Here is a 15635-nt window from a genome sequence, read left to right on the forward strand (position 1 = left end):
TCTACCCTGCTCTAAAGGTAGATATAGCCATGAGATTTGTTTGGGCCGGTATATGTGGCAATGATTCAAGTCACTTCCAAGCCGAACTTTTGGACCTGGTGCACAATCCACATTCCTTTCCTCCTGCCACAGTGATCATGGATGGAAACAAATGTTGGCCTTGGTCTCCAGCCTGGATGTCTGTTACTATCAGTAGAGCTTCTTGCTGGCCTCCTCAGAGCATGAGCAAAAAATTAATGTTAGCTGTGTTAAGCCAGTAAGATTTTATTATGACACTGTCTAGCTCGTGCTGATAGCATCCTAATAAACAAAGTGGATTCCTTAATGGAATTCTTTTTTTAACACCTCATTTTCTGCATTTTATCCACAAAGTAGCATACTATCTTCTGATGAATTGTTTCTTAGGAAATATTGTCTGTGCTGTACGGTAAATTCTACACATATTTTTGCTATCATAATAGGAGTTGAATTCCTTTTCTACATTTCCCAAGCATCCATTATTGTTAGTAGAAATCAAAACTTTTCTAGGTTACCACATCCAGTTGGAAATTGATGTGTTAAGAGGTGCAACGAACTTGGAAAGAATCCCAAGGAGAAAGAAAGTGTTGAGTTGAAAAACAATGAGGGTAAAAATTAGAAATAGTCAACGTAAAGGACAAAGGCTAAGGTGATCTCCTCTATTTAAATAGAGAAGTCCTGTTATTGGAGAACAGACACAGCTGCACTTTCACTGAAGCCAGGACTATAGGAATAAAACTGACCTGTTGTCTGAGGTGTTCGTGTTAAAAATAAAAGAAAAAAAAGATATTTTCAGCTTCATTAGTTGTTAAGCACTGGAATGTGCTACGAGAGAAGGCTATAAAGCCTTTAAAGCCTTGAAAGCCTTTAAAGCCTATAAAGATTTTTGAAAGAATGTTGTTAATTTAAGCATAAAGCCTACACAGAGATTAGGCAAACTTTTAGAAGTTCTTTCAACTACTTATTTTATAACTACTGAACAACAGAGATAAAATTAACCTAACATAAGAATGAATGTTGGTCGCTGCTGGGACCAGTTGAACTAATGCTCACATCAGCTTTAGGAAAACTTAAGTTCTCTAGGATCATACAGGATGATAATTATGGGAGAACTGAGCTGTGTTTTCTTCAGACCATAGTTTGTGGCTTAGAAAATCCTCTGAACGTTCATTATGGGAGGTATATTTGATGAGCAATTAGCTGATTCAGTAAAGTAAAGCTCAAGAGTCAGTTCAAGGAAATGATTTCCTTAGCAATTTCCTCATAGTACACTTAAATGTCTTTTATCAAGCAGCTATGGTAGTGTAACACTGTACCACATGCCAAGTTATATTTTGCTATGTTATCTTATAACACATGATATTTATACTACCTACAATCTATACTATTACAGATATGACTTGTACTTATTCTTGTATCATAGGTGTTTTTAAAATATATCTATCTCCCCTATGTGGTTATAATTTCCTTCAGGATAAAGGCTATCTATAATCATCTTTATGTCACCTATTACATCCGTATAGTGTTTGAGTATTGTGGATGACATCTACGTTTGCATAAATAAATGATTTGATAAAGTATTTTTAATACATCCCTTTCCACTTCTGAATTTCGCATCCATAGGTATCATCAAGACAGCTTTGCTCAACATGGATCGAGAAAACAGAGAGCAGTACCAAGTGGTGATTCAAGCCAAGGATATGGGTGGCCAGATGGGGGGATTATCTGGGACCACCACGGTGAACATCACGCTAACTGATGTCAACGACAACCCTCCCCGGTTTCCCCAGAGTAGGAACATTTGATTGAATGAATTTCTTCAGTGCACTTTTATAAAACTCTAACTTTAAGAATGATATTTATTTTCCATTGTTATTAATTATCAATATTAATGAACTTATGAATAACCATACTTTTAGTAGTTGAATGATTTATAATATGGTGATAGTTGTAAAGGTAACACCATTGTTTTATTTTTCCTTATTAAAAAGACTACCACAGACATAAATTTGCTTGCGCAGAACATATGTATACAAGAATGCTCCTATTTGTAAGAAAAAAAATTGACTTTATGTTTTGTGAATTTAATCAGTCATTTAATCTCTTTTAAATCCCCACAAAGCTTTATAAGGGAGGATTTATCATTTAACTGTTTCTAAAAATACAACTGGGGAAATAACCATGTACTTAATCCATTTGTAATCATAAATAGTTTTCTATATTATGGTTAATTGAGATACCAAAAAAATCATCACTATAATCATTAACTCTCATGGCTAGATAGGAAAAAAAGAAGGAAAAACAACATTCTTAAATGCCTACTTTGTATCAAGCAATATACTAGAGCCCTTCATACAGAGCTCTTGAAAGAGGGTATTGGTTTTAATGTAATTTTTCTTCCAAGAACAAAATTCTTTTCTGACCACGATCTAAGAAAACTACCTAAATCCTGTCTTCCAGGAGAAAATAGCTGCCCACCATTAAAAAGAAAGTCCACCTTACCCAATCATGGCATATCTTTCCCAATGCTGGTCACCTCACATGGGCTTCTTTTATAATAGAGATACACATGGATCAACCAGAACTGTTACATTTTCTTTAATTTTTTTCAAGTATTTACTCATAGCTAAATGCAAAAAAAAAAAAAAAAAAAAAAAAAAAACTAATTTCTGATGTAACGGGTAGAAGATAGGTTTTACTGGCCCTAAATTTTTTTCCCACAGACGCCTGAAATGACAATATCAGAATTAGCAATACTTCGCCCCAAAACCTCCTTTTCAATATGGGAATTCCCCGGGGAAGGATAACAAAAGGATTCGTCAGCACTTAAATACCACAGGGACACTACCTCACTTTGCTTTCTCCGTGGATAGCTTGGGATCATTACTGAATACTATACCAAAGCACAGGAGAGAAGAATAACTCTAGAGGAAAAACTTAGCTTGTTTATCATTTTGCCAAGGATGACCCCAACACTTAATGGGCTATGATTGAATATGACTGAATGACTATATTTTAGTGATATTTAGTGATATTTAGTCATAGTCTGTTTTTTTCCAAAATAATTTGCACAGATGGTTGGCAAAATGTAATGGGTGAGAGTAAAATGAGTTTTGTTCTGACACTTTTTTGTCGTTATTGTCCTAAGTACATGCTAGTCTGGCGGATCTAAACTGAAAGCCACATGCAGTCTCCTTAAACTAATTTTGCAACATGAGGACATCGGAAAAGTGTACATTTATGAAATATAGGTTTTAAATCAACAACACAAATACAAGAATGGGAGAAACCTACGCATAGAAAAAGTACTGTAATGAAATTTAAAAGAAAGATTACTTAAAGAAACAATTAGGAGCTTTCTCTCTCAATGTGTCCATCTGTATCCCTAACCACAGCCAGACCAGCTCCATGTATGGGTGAGAGTGTCTACTTGGATACATTCTCCAGATCGCTGTCATTTATTTTCACCTTCAGTTATTATTAGCAAAGACACAAAGAACCCTTTTAAGAAATACCTCATAATTGGCTTAAAGTCATAGTTCAGGTTAAATTCTTTTCCGTTCTTTCTGCTAGATTAGTTAACAGGGGCTTGAAACCTTCTGCACCCTTCTCTAGCAGCTTAGTCTTTCTCGCCATCATACCATGAACCTGGAGACCTATTTACAGGACAAGAAAAGTGTTCTCCATTTGCAAAGAGACGGGTCATGACAGAAGAAATATTCTTAGCAATCATGAAAGTAAGGATGTAAGGAGAATAGAGCGCCATTAATTATTGCAAGGAAAGTACAAACCTGTCTGCATCCCTAATAATGTCTGAAAGAACTGTTAGAAAATGCGGTTTGTCTTTATTGTGATAGAGTATCCTTCATCTGTGTTTGACTTATATCTGTCTGGTGATTAATAGGTACATACCAGTTTAAAACCCCTGAATCTTCTCCACCGGGTACACCAATTGGCAGGATCAAAGCCAGCGACGCTGACATGGGAGAAAACGCCGAAATTGAGTACAGCATTACAGAGGGAGAAGGGCTGGACATGTTCGATGTCGTCACCGACCAAGAAACTCAGGAAGGAGTTATTACTGTCAAAAAGGTAATGCCGTTTGTTAAGTACCATACAAACGAGCACATTCACTTCTCTCTAGTCCTCAAGTGACCGAGACAATTATATCTCACATGAACATTCCTCTAGATTCTTGTTTTACTAATTATTTTTTTTAATGCCAAGTCTAATGGTTGGCTTTTAGAGGTCCTCAATAATCTGATTCATTCATTCATTTCATACTTTTAATAAATTTTTATTAAGAACCTCCTAATAAGTAAATAAATGATAGAAATAAATGGTGTACATTAAAGTACATAAAGTAAATATAGTCAATGAATAATAGACAGTGTTAGGCACTCTTCTAGATGCTGGAGGTGCAATGGTACATTCAACAGAATGGTGTCTGCTCTCACGGAACTGCCAATCTAAGGGAGAAAAGAGACAAGGAAGCAAATAAACAAAACAAATGTGTAACGAAATTCTGATACATGCTTTGAAGGAAAAGAGTAATGCAAGCAGTGATAAAGGTAGCCTGAATTAAAGACAGGATATAAAAAGGCCACAGAAATAAATTAAATAACACAAATCTCCCATGAGCTGTTTAGCTACTTTTTGGAACACGATAATAAATTTTTTATATTTCTGAATTCCAATGTTTGTCCTATGTACTTATTCACTATTTACCCCCCCCCCCAAATTGTCTAGCATCACAGAGCAGTACACAGAAGTGTGGCAAAAATTTAAAACCAATAAATTGTGTGCTTCAAAGCTAAAAATTGTTATTTTTGGTGAGTTTTTTTAATAACTGCATTTTTATCATGTATGATATAACATTTTCTCTCTCCTTTAGCATACTTGCTGGTAAAAATAAGCACAGGTAGATGTAAATAACAAGAAAATCCTTTCCTCTTAAGCTTTGAATTACATGTCTTAATACCTGGAAACACAATAAAACATGTTTAAGCGACATCCAGACCAATGTTTTATACTATAATATAATTAGGAAGCCCATTAGTGTGCATTAACCTTTTTAATTTTCTTAGTGCCTTATCAGATTCAAACTGAAATTTTGCCTAGCCGACTAAATCACTTTCACTAATGTCTTGATTAATTGTGTTTCTAGTGAGCCTTGTCATATCATCATCTAAAACTAAAAGTCAGCAGTAAGCATTTGGGTTCACTATGTCTCCAGAAGCAGAGATACTTTTTCTAAAGACCTCTGACAACAATGATCATTACTTTCGTTGGCAAGTAATTAGCCCAATGCCCTTATCAGGATATCACTCGGAATATTTTATCAACTCATGCACATGCAAAAAAAAAAAAAAAAAAACATATTAAATCTATTTTATCTGAATGAGGAAGAGGAAGTCATGATGCAAACCTGTGGTTCTCAATTCTGGCTGCACATTAGAATCACTGGGGGAGGTATTTAAAAGTATAGATTCCCACCCCCACCTCAGATATTTTGGTTTAATGATCCAGGGTGGGGTCCAGATACTGGCAAATTTTTTTTTAAAGTTTTTTTTAATGTTTATTCATTTTTTAGAGACAGAGACAGAGCGTGAGGGGGGTGGAGGGGAAGAGATAGAGGGATACACAGACTCCGAAGCAGGCTCCAGACTCTGAGGTGTCAGCACAGAGCCTGACATGGGGCTCAAACTCACAAACCGCGAGATCATGACCTGAGCTGAAGTTGGAAGCCTAACCGACTGAGCCACCCAGGTGCCCCAATACCAGCAAATTTTAAACACTCATTGAGTATTCAATCAAAGTCAGATTTGCCAATTTGCCCCTAACATGGCTCCCTCTAGTCAAATACAAGAATTTTCTTTACAGGGGGTCCTTTTTTATACAAGACTCCTGCTTCCAGGTTCTCTTCCCTGTCCGTTATACCTTGCACCCTTGCACCCACTTTCAAGGCAATAGTGGGCATGGTTTCAGCCCACAATTTTCATCAGGATGGTGTGGCATCTCATGCCTTTGCCCAATATCACACTGTGTGGTGATGTCTCTAAGCAATATAACCACATTCACTACCCATGATTTGCACTAAAAATGCCTTATGTCTCATCTTTCTGTGTCTTGGCTGCTTTAAATATGTCTCTTCTCGCCACCCACCCCAAGGTCTTGGACTTTGAAAAGAAGAAAGTGTACACCCTCAAAGTGGAAGCCTCCAATCCTCATGTTGAACCCCGCTTTCTCTACCTGGGTCCATTCAAAGATGCAGCTACGGTCAGAATCATGGTGGAAGATGTGGATGAGCCTCCTGTCTTCAGCAAACTGGCCTACATCCTACAAATAAGAGAAGATGCTCAGATAAACACAACCATAGGCTCAGTCACAGCCCAAGATCCTGATGCTGCCAGGAATCCTGTCAAGTAAGCACACTTCTGAGACATGTCTTTTTCATAAACTTCAGTCGATTGCTATTCAAGTATCACCTGCAAGTTAGAAAATTAATGCTTTCTTCCAATTAGATATTTGTATCTTCCTGAAAAACGACTCTAAACAGCATCTTTACTCTCCTTGCTCGACAATTGTTTTAGCAGCAGCATAAGCCTAAAAAAAACCCACAAAATTTGGGGGGGAAACACAAAATGATCTATAGGAGCTTACTGCTTACATGAAAATGGTATAAGGTAATAGAACAGAATGGCCTGGAATTTTTCTTGAAGGTCTTACATTTGTCAAACAGGGGCATGGAGAGAGCATTGTGATTTTTAATAAACAAGACACCGGGCCAATAGTCTGTTTTTCAAGTGTGGAAGAATCTATCCTCTAACACTTAGAGGCAGAATTATGCTCCATTTGGACGCGTAATTTTTTTCATTTTCAGACATGGATAAAAATAAGAATCATTTCATGATATATGTCTGCGAAATCCTGGGGAAATTAATAGAGCTGAGTCCTAATTTATACTATGTAAGCAAGCTCTATTTTCCCTATACATTCCTAATACCTTAGCTGTAAATCATGCTGCAAGAAAACCTCATTGCTCTTTGAAATCACAGATGCTTCAGTATTCTAGAATTTTATCATGAAGGCACTGGAGTCAACAACTTCCAGGCTTTAGTCAGTAGCTTACTTGACTAGATGAGAAAACTGCTAAATCAGAATATCATTGTGTAAATTATCCCCTGTAAAAAAAAAAAAAAAAAAAAAAAAAAGTAAGTAGACTAGAGGAACTCTTGCCAGTGAGCCCACAGATATATTCTGATCAGGGTACCTGCCTTATGCCAGGCATGTTCTAGGCTTTAGAGATACAACAGAGAACAACATCAAGTCCTAATCTCACTAAGCTTACATTTTAATTGGGGAAGACAGAAATAGGCAAACAACAAATATGTAATATTTCAAGTGAAATACATTGTAAGCAGTAAAATAAGGCAGAGTATGGAAACAAAGAGTATCTGGGGTACTATTTTAGATAGCATGGTCAGGCTTGCCCTTGATAGGAAATCATTTGAGTAAAGATTTGATTGAAATGAAAGGATGAACCATGGTGAATCTGGGAGGAGAATGTCCAAAGAAGAGGGGGAAATGAGGGTAAGGTCTGATACCAGAGCTTGCTTGGCATGAAGAGGAGTAGCAAGGAAGCTTACAAAGCTAGAAGAAAGTGATCAAGGTGGGGAGTGGTTGGGAAGGTCTGAGGAAACAGGAGGTTTGGTAGGTGGTAAGTGTGGCAGGTCTTAGGGACATCTGAAGGTATTGGTAAAGACTGAGTTCTATTCTGATTGAGGTTGGAAACCACTGCAAAGCTTTGAATAGGAGTATTACCTAATCTAAACCTAATTTTTAAAGAGGATCACACTGACTGCTGCATGAAAAATATTACTGCAGATAAAAGATTTTGAGGTTCTAAGGCATTTTCTGACTTTTCAACCATGAGCCCTTTGTTCAAATGAAACCTGATAGCAAGTCCCACATCTAAAACACAAAAATGCACTGACTTACTTTCAGGGAATAGTTTTAAATCATTGGGAAAATAGACTCTGTTGTTTTGTCATCCTACTTGAATATCTATAGACTCCTTGAATTGGACTATGGTCAACCCAAAGTAGCCACATGTAAGCTCCATGGATCAAGTGTTCTATATACATTTCATATTATTAATAAGGAAAATGAATGATGGCCTTTGCTTGTATAACACAGATAATTTTAAGTACTTTCACAACTATTCTGTCACTTGGAGTTTGTCCTGTGTAAGGAAAAAAATCTCAGCAAGTCAATGTCAAGACTAATTTAAAAATGTTAATGCTGGAAGTTTATATAAATACGAGCTTTGTTACCTCTTTGATCATTCAACATGTTTTTAATTGAAAGAGATAATGTCTCCTGGGAATTTAGGCTGCATTTTTATGTCTATTTCACTTTTTATAATGAATACCATTTTAACTCACTGCATTATTTTATGTTTTATTAAAGGAAGTAGTAGCTAGCTTGTCAGACTGGGTTGGCTGTCAGCTAATTTTAAAGTTTTCTATGCCAGCCTTTTCTTGGTACATATGGATTTCATATATAGATATAGATTTAAGGATAAAAATACCAATAAGGATAAAGTAAGGATATATTGGTATATAAATGCATATTCCAATAAGTCCTTTTATAGGATAAAATTGATTCTTATATTGGGAAAGTATATCCACACATAGTTTTTGGTTATCCAAGATGTAAATATTGAACAACTAGGTGCTAGACAATGTTAAGTACACAATTAATACTAGAGATCTCCTCCCCCAAACATTGATTTATCATTATGCAGATACAAGTTTTTAATTATTTAATTACATAAAATAATTTTCTTCCAATAACTGTATCAGAAATGCCCCTTGACTTCCATGAAAGGGTATTATAAAATGTCACTCTGAATAGATATTATGAAAAATTTACCTGCAAACATACTTCCTTTCCTGACCTAAAATCTCCCTGACTTGAGAGGATATATTAGAAGACAAATTATTGAATCACAGAATATAATAAATTTGGGGGGGGAGAGCTACCTAGCAAAATAATCTGCTATAATCATGTTAAGATTGATTACCTTGTTCCTTATCTGTTATGACTACAATTAATATGACTGGACAGTAAATATACTAGATATGAATTGAAATTACTTTGGAAAAAAAACAACAAACAAATAAGGGTTCATGTGCAAACATCATTCCTAAATAATGTAGAAATCTGAGGTTTCCTATGACTTTTTAAATCTCCCAATTAAGGGGGAAACTCATATACAGTTTTGGTATTTAAATAGTTACTTTCTCTTTGGTATTTAAATAGTTACTGCCTCCAACTAACAATTCTTCACCCTGTACCCTTTATTTCAAAGACTTGACTGGAAAATATTGCTTGTAAAACTTAAAAGTATAGCAGGAAGAAAACAAATAACAAGAAAAGATTACTGCTGTATATAATTGTAAGAGCTTATAAGGACAATAAGCAGTGCATCTTAAGCTCAATTTTTTCATGAAGGAAAAAACTAGGCAAAAAATGTAGGCAATGATTAAAGTTCTTAAAGAGTCTATGAATACTGAAATTTCCTTTTTGGGAAATTAATTATGTGCTATAAATATTTGTCATCCTCAAATTAAAAATGAAGGCAGGTGATCAAGTTCAATGCTGTTGCCTAAATCCTTAATAAACATTGATTCATGACATAAATTGCAAAAATAAGAGCTGTTTCATCTGTAAGAGATGAACACTTAATAATAAAATATTAGGTTTATATAAACTAAAATTAAAATTCTGAGGTGGCCTGAGATACAGATATAGAGATAGAGATAGAGATATAGAAAGGTATATAGCTTTTTTGAACTTCATTAATTCTCTTTAATATCAGGTTTAAATAGCCTACAATAATCAAATATCTACTTTATTTAGACCCCTAATAGATGACAAAAATATATTTTATTAAGATAATTCACCAGTTCTATATTAAAGCAAAATAATCAATTGAAATAGAAACTACAAGTTAGTAACAAGAGTTTATTTTTCTTGGAGCATTCATAATAATTCTACATGTGTATGAGTAGCTAGGTCATTTACTTAATTGTATTTCTACTGAGCCAACATTCAGAATCTAGCTGAAATGGGCAATTCTTTCCCCTAATGACCTTAACATATAAACTCTCTTCTGAGTTTTCTCTTTAATATCCCATACCTAAAACAGAGTACATACATATTTCCCCATATATAGCTATTCCCAAAACTAGTAATGAATTTATAAAGAAGATAACATTTCTCAAAATTTACTAGTCTTCCGTCAATTTCGGTGTTGAGAAAACTCTGTCCTTTAATTTCTAAGATACCTCTTGGTTTTCGTTGAATTCTCTTAACTCCTTAAATAGTTATCAAGTTCCTACTCGGCTCTGGAACTGTTCTGGGCACTGTGAGTCTTCATTCTCCCATCATCTTTTTTTTTTATGTTTATTTATTTTTGAGAGAGAGAGACAGAGCATGAGTGGGGAAGGGGGAGAGAGGGAGGAAGACACAGAATCCAAAGCAGGCTCCAGGCTCCGAGCTGTCAGCACAGAGCCCGATGCAGGGCTCGAACCCACAAACTGTGAGATCATGACCTGAGCTGAAGTCAGACGTGTAACCGACTGAGCCACCCGAGTGCCCCCTTCCATCATCTTTTAAGTGATTCTGTCCTTAATATTTTTCTCCCTTCACTGGACCTTCTCTTCCTAGACAATTGAACAGGAAATCTAAGTTGTCAATCTAGCTCTTTTGCTTCCCAAACTTTCCTTGGGCATCTCAGCTTCAATACCAAAACTGGAACTTATGATCTTCCCCAAATCCTGTTCTTCTCTTGTACCAGCTGGGACAGCACCAGCCAACCATTCTCCTCAATTCAACCAGCAATCTTTATTAAACATGATTTGGATTAAAATCCACTGGTATATTCACATTGTTCTTAGGACAAATCCCAAATCCTTGCCGTGGCCAGCCCATTCTTCTGCAGTCCAGCCTCTGATTCTCTCTCCAATTTCATCTTTCTCCCTTTCCTACCTCACTAACTGCAGCCACACTAGCCATTTTTTGCTTCTTTCAACATAATGATTTTAAAATAAAATGGATAATAGAAAACTAGACAAATAGCCCTACTTATGTACATGAACACACACATATACATTAAAGTTCTAAGATTCGAGTTAAAATGTATTAATATACAAACTAGATACAAATTACATATAAAAAAAACTTCATTGTTGATTTTCAAACTCATGCAACTTGTCTAATGGGTTTACATTAGGATCTCAGTTGTAAAGAATTAATTTTCCAGAATGTTTTACTTAATATTAAGTTATAGATATTCAGATATGTGCTACAAGGTAGAAAAAATTCATGTAACAGACATTCTTGGAATAGTTTCAGGGTGTGAGAATAACAAATACAACAAGGACCTTTCTAGCATTGTATGGGGACAGATGGTACACTTGTGGTGAGCACAGCATAACATATAGACTTGCCAAATCATTATGTTGTATACCTGAAACTAATGTAACAGTGTGTGTCAACTATCATTCGATAAAAAGAAAAGAAAACCATTCTAAACTCTGCTCTGCATTTTTAGGTATTCTGTTGATCGACACACAGATATGGACAGAATATTCAACATTGATTCTGGAAATGGTTCAATTTTTACGTCGAAACTTCTTGACCGAGAAACATTGCTGTGGCACAACATTACAGTAATAGCAACAGAGATCAGTAAGTCTAACCTCACAGGGCAACTGTCCCCAATTGATGGAGTGAGTGTCCCAGCAAGGGCTGGTGAAGCAACGCTGAAATTAGTCACCATGTACTGATATCCTATTCGATACCTATTGAGGGAAAGAGCCCTGTAATGATTTGTAGTGATGTTTCTTCTAGGCATGTGCTCATTCATTCACAAATGCAGAGGCAACTGTGGATGTTATGTAGTTCAGAAATAATAACATGAGAATGTACCTCTCAGATGAGGTTGAATTGGTACATATGGGATTCAATTCCAAAAAGCTTTATAAATCAGAACATTACAGAAGCAGCTGAAAAAATGAACTCATGGTTAGGATTGGTGGGGAGGAGAATCAAGTATATTAAAAACTGTAGGCATTACTTAGAAATATCTCAGATATCTATCTCCTGGCTTTCTACAGAATTTCTATTTCAAAATCATTACAGAAGTAAGAGATATAAATTTTAGCTTTTCCATTGTACACCAAAGTGAGCAATCCAAACCACCAAGTAATCAATAAAATGTTTACAGTGAATTTTATGGAAGTCACCATGAAATTGAAGGCAAAGAAAAATAATGCCAAATGAATGCTTCAAATAAAATGATTATACACAGTGAAAATTGTGTAATGTAAACACAATGTGTAGGCCTAAGTACATGAAGGAAAAAGTATTTTTAAAATAACATTTAAATGTTTAAAAATAGGCTTCTAAATTATAGCTCATTTTTTAGTTTTTGTTTTTGATTTTAAAAGTTCAAACATTTTTAGCTCAGTTGGGTATCTGGTGTGAAATATTCCATGTCTAGTGGTATATTACAGTAGTTTTCTTTGTCAACGTAACTCATGAGATTTGAAATGGCTGAAGGATATTGAATAGAATAATAAATAACTAATATGGGCAAAATGAAGCATTGCCTTGTGATAATGTTAAGAACTCTTAATTAAAAATTTGTTAGGTAGGAATACGCTCTTCAGAATTTATGTGGAGGGACTAATGCAGATACCAATGGCAGAGCATACTTAAAGCTTTAAAATTACAAAATTATTTTTCGCACTGAAAAGGACCACTTTTTATAACATCATGAAATTTTATTTTTTACTGAAGTAGTCATTTCATGCATATTTTAAGCTTTGTGCCTAATTTTTTTTTTTAAGATTTAATGTTTCTGTGATATATTTGAAAGTACTTACTAGTGATAAAGACCTTTTAAGACTTCATCTTTGGCAATCCTAACTTTGGAAGACTAATGTGGGAAACATTTTAGATGCAAAGGAACTTAAGAATCTTATTGTCTAAACTTCTTAACTATCTTTGATGCAACAGAAGCCCAGAGCTTATGTGAAACCAGCCCACTCCCATTCCAGGGCCTTGGCATTTACTGTTCCCTCCCTCTGGACAGCTGGAAATATTCACATAGCTTAATTCTTTTTATTCGTGTCTCTGTACAAATGGCATCTCATGAGATGAGACAGAGTGATTATCCCATGCAAAGTATCACCTCCATCTCTCTCCAATCCCTTTCCCTGTTTAATTTCTCCATAGCATGTACCATTTCACAGTTTGTCTGCCCCCATTAGAATAAAACTTAGCATGCAGGATTTTTGTGATGTTCCCCATGTGTCCCAGCACCCCAACTAGTGGCTGGCACATATGAAAAATTAGATGATCACTAAATATTTATGAAGCGAACAAACAGATACATAAGTGAAGTGAATGAAGAGGGCTGAGTTCAGAGGTTCTAACTCCTGATTCTTAGACCAGGAATCTGTCTTCCACAGTACCCCAGATACTTCACTTGTCCCTGGTTGTCAAACATGGGTGCTGCTCTCTCACTATCCTAGGTGAACGGTCTGGGCTTGGAGTCAGACAGACCCAAGTTTAAATCAAGGCTCTACTTCTCACTCATTATCTCTGTGAAGATGGACAAATTACCTAACATATCTGTGCATCAGTTTCCTCATCTATACAATAGGGGCAAAAACTGTATTTACAGAAAAGGTTGTAAGGATTAAATAAGATAATATAGCAAAATGCCAAGCACTATGTCTAGCTTTTATTCAGCACAAAAACTAAGATAAAAACATCCTCTGGTTTCCTTGATCCCCCCCGCCCCCAGCCCCCTGGCTCTTTCTTTTGTCCAAATGTTTTCCCATCTCCCTGCTTCTTTGGCTTCCCTTAAAATCTGCCTCTCAACTGCCTTTCCTGGATAAAGTTTTTCTTTATTTTTGTGTTATTCTGGGGGTTGCTATACAGTTGCCCTATATCAACACAAGTAGCTTTATCTCCTAGGTATTTCCAGCAGGTGTATCCAACTCCAGAAGCATTCTCTTTTGTGACTAATTCTTTTTTGTGACTAAGTTGGTACACAGTGCCGTGTGGTACTCAGAGCAGCCTTGGGGAATCTGTGTATGAATGAGAAAGGAGTGAGTGACTGTTGTCTAAAGGGGGTTGACAATCGACATATAAATGCCTATTCCCTTCTTTTTGGCATGTTGCAGATAATCCAAAGCAAAGCAGCCGAGTCCCTCTATATATTAAAGTTCTAGATGTCAATGACAATGCCCCGGAATTTGCTGAATTCTATGAAACCTTTGTCTGTGAAAAGGCAAAAGCAGATCAGGTGAGTTTCATAAGAAAGTAAATTAATTTAGTCAGATTAATTTAGATCTTCTAATAACTCAGACGATACACAGAGCTGAGGGCCAGGTTTGAATTAAGTATGAAGTAAATGCTAACAAAATTAATACTATAAATAAGAACAGAATGAATGTTTAACTTGCATAAGAGAACAAGCAGTTTTTAAGAACTGGAAGTTCATCATTCTCAAAGACTGATGTGGATTCAAATCAGTCCTGAGTTTTCATTAAAATAGATTAGTCACTGCTTTATTTGAAAAATCTTAATTGGTGAGCAGATACTTTTAATTACCATGTGTACAGAGAGGAAAGCAATAACTATGACATATTTTACAATTGCCTATAATTCATAGTTCCACTTACTTATATTGCCCATCTGTACAAGTAATACACATTCGTGAATGTTTTCCTGTTTTACACATTTGTCCCCACCTGAAATAGGTCTTTTCTACCAATGGTATAAAATTATGTTACAGTTTGTCGAAACAGCGGTACACTGTTAAAATACATGTTAGGGCAGGAAGTTGAAGTTGTGTTTTATGTACAAACTTTCTTTTTAGTTTTTATGCAAGTTGATGGTTTATGTATATGTCAAGACTGCATTTCTAAACAGGCTGTTGTACAGAGTGCCCAAAGTTTTTTAGTTGAAATGCTGTGGTAGATCACTGTGATATTTTATAGTTTTGTATCACTCTAGGGCAGTGTTTGCCAACCCAAGTGATTTTGCCCCCAGGGGACATTTTTTGATTGTCACAAAGAGGAGGGTGTCACTGGTATGTAGTGGGAGGAGACCAGGCTTGCTATTAAACATCCTACATACAGTGCCCAGGATAGCCCCAAAACAAAGTGTTATTTTGGGCTCTACTTCCAACCCATCATTTCATTGCATAGAGTGGACTCACTGTAAATTTTCTAGAGACTATCGTTTTTAAATTAAAATCAGAAATCATTTAGTTAAGCAATTTACTGCAACACTGTAAGGAATGCTTTTGAGTTACCAAAACTTTATAGCAGCTTTATGGTTTTGATTTTAGTTGATTCAGACCCTACGAGCCATTGACAAAGACGACCCTTATAGCGGGCACCAATTCTCATTCTCTTTGGCCCCTGAAGCAACCAGTGGCTCAAACTTTACCATTCAAGACAACAAAGGTAAAGGAGCCCAAGTTACTTTCTCTGTCTATATATGTATATCTTTATCTCTATCTATCT

General features: G+C 35.7%; 1 protein-coding gene across 8 annotated transcripts in view; it reads left to right on the plus strand.

Annotated features, from left to right (window-relative positions):
* The window catches only part of CDH6 (cadherin 6), a 127270-nt gene that overhangs the window by 100194 nt on the left and 11441 nt on the right, over positions 1 to 15635 (plus strand). For all 8 annotated transcript variants that reach the window (XM_060634398.3, XM_081796020.1, XM_060634399.3 and 5 more), the window contains 6 exons: positions 1642 to 1809; positions 3923 to 4110; positions 6190 to 6443; positions 11642 to 11778; positions 14286 to 14407; positions 15458 to 15575. In XM_060634398.3, the coding sequence (XP_060490381.1) occupies positions 1642 to 1809; positions 3923 to 4110; positions 6190 to 6443; positions 11642 to 11778; positions 14286 to 14407; positions 15458 to 15575 (987 nt within the window). The remainder of the gene's footprint in view (positions 1 to 1641; positions 1810 to 3922; positions 4111 to 6189; positions 6444 to 11641; positions 11779 to 14285; positions 14408 to 15457; positions 15576 to 15635) is intronic.

This window comes from Panthera onca, chromosome A1, assembly GCF_046562875.1.
Source record: "Panthera onca isolate mPanOnc1 chromosome A1, mPanOnc1 haplotype 2, whole genome shotgun sequence".
Classification (NCBI taxonomy): domain Eukaryota; kingdom Metazoa; phylum Chordata; class Mammalia; order Carnivora; family Felidae; genus Panthera; species Panthera onca.